This window comes from Macaca mulatta, chromosome 13 (genome assembly GCF_049350105.2).
Source record: "Macaca mulatta isolate MMU2019108-1 chromosome 13, T2T-MMU8v2.0, whole genome shotgun sequence".
In the NCBI taxonomy this organism is placed as follows: Eukaryota; Metazoa; Chordata; class Mammalia; order Primates; family Cercopithecidae; genus Macaca; species Macaca mulatta.
This window is the reverse complement of record NC_133418.1, coordinates 100,190,519-100,201,275: the sequence shown is the minus strand read 5'-3', so window position 1 is coordinate 100,201,275 and position 10,757 is coordinate 100,190,519. Positions and strand designations below refer to the sequence as shown.

Sequence of the window (10,757 nt, the reverse complement as noted above, 5' to 3'; positions counted from 1 at the left end):
TGGGCTGCCAATCTCTTGCCTGGGGGCAGAGCCTCGTCTCCTCTCTGGCTATTGGGGTTAGCTACCTTGTTGGAGCTGGCAAAGCCATTAGTGTTGACGTCAGGGGTGACTCCTGAAGCTGCCATGTACGTGCTGCCAATGGTTTTGATCTTGGTGATCACCCGGAACTTGGGATTGTCCAGGAGCTGGGGCCAGGATTCAGAAAAGAATTGTCAGCAGTCAAGGCAGATGAATGACCCAACCCAGTGACAGATGTACCTGTTTACAAGGACCCCACTAAACCCAAGAGACACTTTCCTATCAAAGTTCTTACTTAGTCTACCGCTCATCTGCCACGTGACCCTGGGAGAACTCCCTGACATTCTGGGCCTCAATTTCCACAACCTCAACACTGACATAAAATAAGTCTCCTAGGCGGGCTGCGCGCGTGTGGAAAAGCATTCTCCCTGGTATACAGGTTACCCAATCAATGCTGACTAGCTCTGAATTTGAGGAGAGGGTCCCAGGACAGAGAGGTCTCCAGCTGTTGCTTGGCCAGTCCTTACCCTGTGACCCTGTGGGTGAGTTCCTGGGCTCCCACCTCCCCTCCCCTTCCCCAGCCCAGTAGTTCCAGGTGGCTGCAGAAGTCTGTGTATTGCAGAAGGGGCTTATCTGGGATGATGGAGCCAGTTTCTCTGGCCTCTGCAGCCTATCCTAGGATGTGATGTGGAGTGGGCCGGCTTCATCGCCAGAGTGCGGGGTGGGGACTCACAGAGTCAAAATCCGAGATGATTTCATTGAGGAAACGCAGACACTCGATACCGCCATTGTTGATGCTCTCCTCTGTGTAGAAGTCAGCAAAGTTGGGCAGGGAGGCAAACATGACTCCAATCTCATCATACGTCTGGCTGTACAGCTCCTAAAAAGAGGCAGGGCCAAAGTGCTCAAAGCATGTCTGACTGGATGATGTGCTGGAGAAATGCATCTGTTTTCCACACACGACATGTGTACTCAGCTTTTTGTATTCACACATCAGTCAGATTATCCCAGCCTCTTTTTTTTTTTTTTTTTTTTTTTAAAGAGTCTGGGTCTTGCTATGTTTCCCAGCCTGGAGTGCAGTGGCAATAAACAAGCACGATTAGGTACAATTGAAACGCACTGCGGCCTCAAACACCAGGTATCTGGGACCACAGGCACATGCCACCATGCCCGGCTGTAGATTATCCCAACTCTGAATAATTTAAAAATAGCTCATTGCTACTTTTTTTTTTTTTTCTTGAGAGACAGAGTCTTGTTCTGTCGCCCAGGCTGGAGTAGAGTGGCACAATCTCGATTCACTGCAACCTCCACTTCCAGGTTCAAGTGATTCTCCTGTCTCAGTTTCCCAAGTAGCTGGGACGACAGGTGTGCACCACCACATCCAGTTAATTTTTGTATTTTTAGTAGAGACAGGGGTTTCACTATATGTTGCCCAGGCTGGTCTCAAACTCCTGACCTCAGGTGATCCACCGACCTCGGCCTCCCAGAGTGCTGGGATTACAGGCGTGAGCCACTGTGCCTGGCCACTACTTTGAATAAATTTTAAAACAGCTTCTCTAGTTCCTCTAATAGCCCCAGCTGTGAGGAAGAGGGTACTGTGGAGCTGGGAACCACTTTGGCGAAGTTCACAGGCAACAGAAGGGTGGGCTCTAGCAATAAGTCTTGTCTTCTGACACATGGCCTCAGAGCTGTATGGCCCACGTCACCATGCCTACAGCAGTACCCTTTACAAGAGGCCGGAGAAACTCCTCTTTTGCTTATATTGTGTTTGCTGTTTAGGTTCAGCCCTACCTGGCCCCAGTCCCCTGTCCCTGAGAAGGCCTGGGCCCAGGGGGGTTCCCTGAAACAAAGAACAGATGGAGATGCATGGCCTCATGGTTCCGGGCTGAGGCCACACCCCTCACCTCATCTCTCTTCTTGGACCCCAGGAAATGGCGTGCCACGTGCTCAGGCAACATGTTGGTGACCAAGGCCTCGTTCCAGCGTCGCATCTCGTAGACACGTTCCTTCTGGTCGTGGACCTCAATCTTCCACAAGAAAAGTGTCCGTGCCAGTTTTTCTACCTACAGACACAGACAAGGCGAGGCATGTGCTCTGAGCTGGCCACTGGATAGAAGGATGAAAAACGGGAACAGCCAGGCATTGCTTGAATCTGGGAGGTTGAACAGCCTGTAATCCCAGCACTTTGGGAGGCCGAGGCAGGCGGATCACCTGAGGTCAGGAGTTCAAGACCAGCCTGGTCAATATGGTGAAACCCTGTCCCTACTAAAAATACAAAAATTCACCAGGCATGGTGGCGGGCAACCTGTAATCCCAGCTACTCGGGAGGCTGAGGCAGAAGAATCACTTGAACCCAGGAGGCAGAGGTTGCAGTGAGCCAAGATTGCACCATTAGACTCCAGCCTGGGCGACAGAGTGAGACTCAGTCTCAAAAAAAGAAGAAAAACAGGAACATGAATAGAGGAGCTCCCCTTGGAAAGGCTGGAGGGAAGATGGCTAAATGGCAAGGGAAGTAAGACCCTGCAAGGATTCCCCCTCATCAAAAGGCCACCCAATAGTGCGGTGCAGTTTCCAGCCCCCATAGTTACAGCAGATATCCAGGAGGCCTTCTGGGACCTAATTTCAGCTGCAGGTCTGTCTCGTGGAGGTGGCAGCAGTGGGGATCTCCCAGCTCAGGGGGGAGTCCCCTTTCTAAGCAGGTGCTATTTGGATGAGAAGTGGCTTGGGAAGGCTGTACTTCCCTGGAAAGTCACTAGGGGGCACTTGAGCTAACACTGAGCCGGAAGTACAGAGGTTCTTTCTCCTCCCTCTTTCCTCCCTTTTCCTCTGTTGTGGGGTTGGTGGAGGGGGGCGGTCACTTGTCACCCAGGCTGGAGTGCAGTGGTGTGATCTCAGCTTACTGCAGCCTCAACCTCCCAGATTCAAGCAATCCTCCTGTCTCAACCCCCCAAGTAGCTGGGATTACAGGCACGGGCCACCATGCCTGGCTAATTTTTGTATTTTTTAGTAGAGACAGGGTTTCACCATGTTGCCCAGGCTGGTCTCAGACTCCTGGAATCAACTGGTCCTCCACCTCAGCCTCCCAAAATAAGCCACTGCACCCAGCCTTCTCTTTTCCTTTTAACCCAACAGAAAGTCCATCAGCTCCCTTCCCTTTCTCTCCCGGCTCCGTGGTCAGTTGTGCTAATGTCCCTCAGCGCCATGGGGAGTGCAGGGGCCATGAGCCCCTGGCCTAGGGGATAGAGATTTGATTCAAGATGTTTGTGCCTTCGCTCTGTCCCCTCCCGCCCTCACTCCCATGCTTCCTTCACCATCCTGGAGGGGGTCGGATGGAAGAGGTGAGGCACTGTCTTCCTGTGTGACTGAGGAAGGAGCCTGAATATAGAAAAGGCAGTGGCCTGACCAGGCTCACGTGTGGGGTGGGTAAAGGGAAGCCGCAGTCCTTAGGAGCTTGGGCTCTTAGGTCCCAGGGCTGCTGCTCAGGAGGCCCTGTGGGTTGTGGGCACAGAGCGGGGATCGTGCAGGTGGCACTCACATGGCGGGAGAAGTAGTAGAAGCTCAGCATCATGAGGAACACCATCACCGTCATGGAGTACTTGGAAGGCACCAGGGGCAGCCTGCCGGGCAGAGCGCGTGCAACTGAAAGGGCCTCCCGGAGGGGGCCTGATTCCCTCCGACTAGACGGTGTTGCTTCCTGCCACCCCAGCCCCAGAGCTCACCCCAGCTCCTTAGGCCCTTTCACATCAAGTCGGGCTCCCCCTGGGCAGTAAAGCTTTCTTAACTCACTGGCCTCCTCTCCAACAGCCGGGCAGCCCCTGGCCCCTCCTGGCTACGCCTGGTATTTACATCAGGGCTGCTCCCCAGGTGTTTAAGAAACACTGCATTGCCTGACTGATCACAGAGGTAGCTACGACCATGCAGGAATTTGCAGAAGAGACATCAGTGATGGGATTTCATAGCCACGGGACTGGGGTACAATCTCACCATGGCTTTTTATGTCATTCGTCCATATTTTTATGTGGAGCTGTGGTTAGTTTCCATTACTGTATGGTATTTCGCTACATGAATATACCAGTTATGTATCCATTTCCTGTTGATGTCATTTGGGTTGTTTTCATTTGTTTTGAGGGAGGGGGTATGTCTATTACGAACAGTGCCACCTTGGATATTCTCATACAGATATCCTGGGACATGAGTATGTGCATGAATTTCTCTAAGATACATATATATACACACATATACACACGTCTGCGTGGGCGTGTATGTAGGAGTGGAATTGCTGGGACACAGGTTTATTTTCAGCCTTACTAAATAGATCAAAATATTTTCTAACGTGCCTGTACTAACTCATACTCCCATCAGGAGTGTAAGAGTTACTGCTGTACTTGATACTGTCAGACTTATCTGGACCAGTACATGTGTGATGGTATTTCATTAGGGTGTGACTGGCATTTCCTTGATTACTTGAGTGCCATTTATTAGTGGCCATTTAGAGTTCTTCTTTTGTGAAGGGCTATGCAGGTCTTACCCCTCTTCTATTAGGTCATCTTTTTATTTCTAAACTTTCTTGAAGGTCTCATTCAAGTCACTGAGTCATAAAATTTTAAAACCTTGGCACTGGCAGGGACCTTAGAGAACTTCTGCTTCAGTATCCTCCTCAAGAGATGAAACTGCCACTCATGGAAACTGACCTGCCTGTGACCCACAGAGAATTACTGCCTGCTGCAGGCTCAGAAGCCAGGTCTAAATCCAAAGCGTGTTCCTCCCTCCTCATTTTCCTGCTGCTTGTCTGTCCTGTCAGCCAGTTACATGCAGCTGCCATCCACCTGGCAGTTCCTTCCCTCCTCACTGCACTGCTGCTGCCCTCCAAGCCTCACTGCCCTTCACGCAGAGGCCTGGATGTCCAGGTCCCTATCAGAATCATCCTGCCTCTGCTGCCGCCCTCCTGGAGGAACCCATGCCAGCTCCTCTAACCTGGATGTGCTAGGTCACGTGCCTCCTGGAGGGTGAGATCACAGGGCTTGGGCCTGTTGTATTCCTGTCTCTAGAAGAGGGACTGTGAGGGCAGGCCAGGAGGGGAAGCTGTGGCCCTTACCTGTCAGTGCCGTTGAGCCCAGGGGTGAATCCCTGCATCTTCTCTAAGGTCACCATAGGTAAGCTGCTGGACAGATAACAGCACAGTCAGGCTGCATCTGGGAACAAGAGCCTGATGCCCAGCCAGACACCGGGGTATCCCAAGTCCTCCACTCGGGGACAATGGGAAGAATCTATTCCCGGGTCCTAGCCAACCAGTGATGCGTCTGTGAGCGGCCAGGAACTCTGGCTCTTGAACAAGCCTCTGAGGACCCCTAGTGGCAGAAAGCCACCTCAGCACAGGCCCATGAGCTCAGCTGAGGACTTTGTGGGTGGGAGGAAGGAGACAATACAGATCCCCAGTCGCGCTTCATCTTACTCATGCTCCCGAAAACGCCGGTGGTCGTATTCATCGAAGACGGGGCGCCAGGCGTAGAGGTTGATGGCGGCCACGGCGCCCGCGACGAGCAGCATAAGCGTGAGCTTCACCATGTGGCTGACCTGCACCAGCATGATGGTGGCGATGAGAGACAGCACGGCCACGTAGTTGTAATACTTGGGGTTCTCCAGGCAGCCGCCCTTCGTCTCCATCCCTGCTGTCGCGTTGCTGGGTCCTGTGTAGTACTGGAGACAGCTGAGCTGGAGGCCAGGATGGCAGGAGGGGACACACGTTCAAGAGAACAGCAGGTGCTGGTCACAGAGAGCTGTGCATGGCAATGTGCACTCAGCTGCCACCTCCCAGGGCTCCCCCAGAAACACCGGGAAAGATGGGGAAATTTACTAGGGACGAATCATACGAAAGTTAGTAACTGCAGCTAAGAGCCTTGCTGTTGCCTCATTTGACATTCACAAAAACTCTCGAGTATTTTTAGTACTGTGCCTGTTGTACAGAAAACTCAGGCCAGATTTGCCCAAACACAATTAGCAAGCAGAAAAGCCAGAAGTAGGAGCCAAGTCTTTAGGCTTCAAATCCAACATGTTCTTCCCCACATCACACTGTTGCTTCAGGAGGCACCACGGGGCCATGAGCTCCACTCACAGCCTCCCCGTGATGACAGCTAGTCTCTGCCCAAACCCTTCCACTGGGGGGACACTCTGTCTTCTGGAGTCTTCACTGGTTCTGCTACTGGGCAGATGTGGCCGGGAGAAAGTGTATCCACAATCAGAATCAACCCCACGTTTTTGTAACTTTCACCCACGAGGGCTTGTCTTGCTTGCGTGATTCCTGGCATATCTATATTCTAGCATGAGCAGTTGTTGCACCTCCCTAAGCTTTACTCCTTCATGAGTGACAGCATCTCTAGGTGTCCTGGACCCTGTGCAGTGACAGCATCCCAGTGTCCAGGACCCTGTGCAGTGGTGACCCCCACACCTGGGTGCCAGGTTCTAGGCGTATTGTGACATGCAGGGGGCTTGGGGCTTCCCTTCCCTGGGTAGTGGGCACCAGCAACCCCTGGCCAAGGTAGGCTCTGGAGCCCCTAACTCCTCATTCCAATGGGACTTTTTTTTTTTTTTTTGAGATGGAGTCTCGCTCTGTCGCCCAGGCCAGAGTGCAGTGGTGCGTTCTTGGCTCACCGCGACCTCCACCTCCCAGGTTCAAGCGATTCTCCTGCCTCAGCTGCCCAAGTAACTGGAATTACAGGTGCGTGCCACTGTGCCTGGCTAATTCTTGTATTTTTAGTAGAGATGGGGTTTCACCATGTTGGCCAGGCTGGTCTCGAACTCCTGACCTCAAGTGATCCGCCCGCCTCAGCCTCCCAAAGTGCTGGAATTACAAGCATGAGCCACCGCGCCCAGCCCTCATTGGACCTCTGATTAGCTGCAGCCCTGGAGCTTTTTCACTTATACCACTGCCAGAATAAGTCTCCATGCTGGTTGTATTCCTGTGCTCCAATTGTTAAAATGCAACAATAACATTAAATTAGAAAAAAAGGAAGAGAGTGTATATGGTACTTCGACAATTAGAGGAGGCCGTGACAACTGACAAGAGAACATCGATGACAGCTCCAGGCGTGTAGTGCTCAATACGTGCCCAGTGGTTCTAAACCAATAGATCTGGGCTCCCAACTCCTGTCCCTTCTCCCCAAGAAAGCATTTGGCTGCCCCCTCAGGGAGGAAGAACACACAGGACCAGGACTTAGAACTGCCTCCATTCTGGATTCTGTCACTTCCTGGCTGTGTGACCTAGAGCAAGGGAATTATTATTATTTATTTACTTTTTTGAGACAGAGTCTCACTTTTCACCCAGGTTGGAATGTAGTGGCACAATCTCAGCTCACTGCAACCTCTGCCTCCGGGGTTCAAGCGATTCTCCTGCCTCAGCCTCCCGAGTAGCTGGGATTACAGGTGTGCACCACCATGCCTGGCTAATTTTTGTATTTTTAGTAGAGATGGGGTTTCACCATTTTGCCCAGGCTGGTCTCAAACTCCTGACCTCGTGATGTACTCGCCTCAGCCTCCCAAAGTGCTGGGATTACAGGTGTGAGTCACCGTGCCCAGCTGATTACTCTTTTTGAGCGTTTGTTTCTCCATATGAAACTGCAGATACTAGAACAATTGCTCAGGACTTTCTCACAGATTAAATGAATCAACATACATAAGGCACCTAGCACACACAGGCCTGGGCACATGGAACTGGGCTCTTGGACTCTGGGAGAGGAGTTTCAAGGAAACAAGTCCATCCCAGAGGATCCCTGGATGACAGGGACAAGACTCCTTCCACTAGGCAGGGATGATGTGTTTGGGAACCTAGGAGCCACTCCAAAGCTACATGACAGTGGAGGGACGGATTGAGAAACTGCTCGTGTGACCCAAACAGAAGCCCTTCTCCACTGAGAATAGGGGCGTCCCTTCAACAAGGACAGCAGGAGCTCACCATGTCCACGACATTTGCCATCACCAGGATGAAGATGGCGAGCATGGCCCAGGTGTTCCTGGCCCAGCGGGTCCGGTCAATCCAAGTCGAGAAGGCCACAAGCTTCTTAGGAAAGGCCTAGAAGGAATGGAATTTCAAGGGCCGTGAGCCTTTGCCAGCCCTTTCTCCTGCAGACGTGACTGCCAGCAACTCAGGCTGCTCCCATATTCCAGTTCCAGGAGCCTCAAAAGGGGCTCTGCCTGGGAGTCGCCCGACAGCTGACAAAGGGGCAGAGCTGAGAAGAGGGCATGGGAGTTCTGGCGCAGCGCTGGACCTCCTCCAGGTGCCTGTGCAACAGCACAGCTTCCAGCTCGCAGCCCTCTCCACAGCACATGCGGTGACGAGGTGAGGCCAGGGCAGAGAACAATGTTCAGGGCTGCTGTCTCTGGTCAGCTACTCCTGCCTGTCCTGGCTCCAAGTGACCTGGCGAGCCACCTGTGAGATTCATGTTCCTAAACACTGCTTTACCTTTGTCATTCTGATAAAAAAAACCTCTGCTTGGTACCCCAGTGCCGTACAGGAGGAAGTTTTAATCCTTTTAGTCTGGCTTCTAAGGGCCTTCACAGTCAGGGCCAGCCCACCCTCCAGCTGGCCCTCTAACTGCTTCTCTACCCAGGTTCCTGTGTACCCAGACTCTGCTGTACTCATGTGTGCTGCAGCGCCACGGCCTGCCACAGCCCAGCCACGGCCCAACCAAGGCCCACCATCGGCCAGCCACAGCCTGCCACAGTCCACTATGGCCCAGCACCAGCCCGCCACGGCCTGGTGGCCCAGCCAGAGGGAGTGCTCTGCTGATGGTGAATGAATGGATGGGCAAGTGCCTGGACCATCCTAACAGAAGAGTGTCTGTCTGTCAGGATTTGACAGAAAGAATAACTCCATCACCACCCAGTTTTACAGGGAGTGCCACTCACTTCCAGACGCTTCCAAGCTCAGCAGAAAAGTGCCTCTTACCCGGGGAAAGATGGCAGCCAGGGAGCAGATGGTCAGGATGAGGAGCAGAATCTCACCCACCACGAAGGTCACATAGTTTGTCATTAGCCTGTGACAAAGAGAAGACAATTGGGAGGGGCCAGAGGGGACAGTGAGATGCGGTGAGGGGCTAGGAGGCAGGGGATGGGGGACAAGGGGCAGGGGATGGGGGACAAGGGACAGGGGGCGGGGGACAGGGGGCAGGGGCAGGGGGCAGGGGATGGGAAGGCCTCTCAGCACAACACGAGCCCATGCCTGTACAGCTCCATGCAGTGCCAGGGAATTGCTGCTGCCTGCCGTGCAGAACGGGACAAAGGCCCTGATGAGAGGGGCTGCCAGCTGAGTGCTGGCCTGGGAGCGGCCACTCTCCAGCTGCAGCTGCTGCCTGGGACATTTCCCAGAGAGAGAACAACTCACAGGTGGCCTGGGCACAGCCCAGGATAAACTTGGGCAGGGATCTTAGGAATGCGCCCCGGCCATGTCGCTGTGCTAAAGGGACAGAGCACAGAGCAGCATCGCTCCCTCGCTGCCGGGGGCTGCTAAGAGTCCGCCTATGGCAGCCACCCCCAGCTTCACTGTGGACACACTCTTAACACATCCACCTTAACCCGATGACTCCAGGAAACCTGCCTTCCATACCCTCTGCTCACACCCATCCCCATTTAATCCCTCCCTGGAAAGTGCTCTTGCCAAGAGCCCCAGAAGCCTCCTGGTAGCTAAATCCACGTCCCATTTTCAGTCACCTCTCGCCCCTCCTTGAGACACTTTTCTCATTTGGTTTCTTGAGTCCCTGCTGGTACTTTTCCGTCCCTGCATCTGGACACGCTGCCTTGAGCTCAGCGAGTCTCGTGTTACCGCACAGCCTGCATGCTGGCGACGCCAGGTTCACATCTCCAACCCCACCGGCCCTCTCAACTCCAGATCATGGACTCTGGCCTCCTTGGCTCGTGGGCATTAAAAACTTCACGCATCCCAAACCGAACTCCTGATCTTTGCGTCTGCACTTTCGTCTTGCCACCTCGTCCCCATCTTGGCACCCCCGTCCTGCCAGTTGCTCAGATCAGAAGCCCAGGAGACGTCCTTAACTCCACACTCATGCCCCACAACCAATCTGCCAGCAAATCCTGTCAGTTCTGTCTCCAAAATACATTGAGCATCCATTCGTCAATCCAGAAAATTCAGAATCCAACCACTGATCCTCCTCTCTCCTCAGCCTGGCCTGGTTGCAGTGGCTTGTCTGGGTCACTATCAGGTCTCCTCTGGTCTCACTGCTCCCGCTGTGCTCACTAAGCGCTGTTCTCAGCAGAAGTGAGCCTCTCCGGGCATAGGTCACAACGAGGGACTCCTTTGCTCCCTTGTTCCGGCAGCCTCCTGTGTTAAGAGTGGAATCTGGCGCCCTGCGGTGGCGTCTGAGGCCCCACGTCTCTGAGCTGGACTCCTGCTACTCCTTCCAGTGGCCCCTGTTCCCGCTGCAATGCCTCCTCACCATGCCTCCAGGGGCCAGGCCACTCCAGCCTCAGCACCTCTATCCGAAGCAGGTGTCCCCCAGATAGCAGAAGCCTCACCCCTCACCTGCTTCCGGGCATTACTGAAATATTACTCTGCCAGCAAGGCCTGCTCTGATCATCCCACATCAAAATGCAAACAAAGCAAAGCCCCCGGGCAGCATACCCACTTCCTTCCTTGCCCGCCCTGGATCTGCAGTACTTACTCCTGCATGGATGCGTATTTTACTTGTTTAATTGCTTATGCCTATAGCTTCCCCTGCCAGAACCCAGGT

General features: G+C 53.4%; 1 protein-coding gene across 16 annotated transcripts in view; it reads right to left on the bottom strand.

Moving 5' to 3' along the window:
* The window catches only part of ADCY3 (adenylate cyclase 3), a 101,966-nt gene that overhangs the window by 3,301 nt on the left and 87,908 nt on the right, over positions 1 to 10,757 (bottom strand). For 7 of the 16 annotated variants that reach the window (XM_077958232.1, XM_028831419.2, XM_077958240.1 and 4 more), the window contains 8 exon segments: positions 8,960 to 9,047; positions 7,967 to 8,083; positions 5,471 to 5,730; positions 5,114 to 5,176; positions 3,554 to 3,635; positions 1,923 to 2,081; positions 752 to 898; positions 66 to 185 (listed from right to left, as the gene is read on the bottom strand). In XM_077958232.1, coding sequence (XP_077814358.1) covers positions 66 to 185; positions 752 to 898; positions 1,923 to 2,081; positions 3,554 to 3,635; positions 5,114 to 5,176; positions 5,471 to 5,730; positions 7,967 to 8,083; positions 8,960 to 9,047 — 1,036 coding nt within the window. 16 annotated transcript variants of the gene reach the window in all.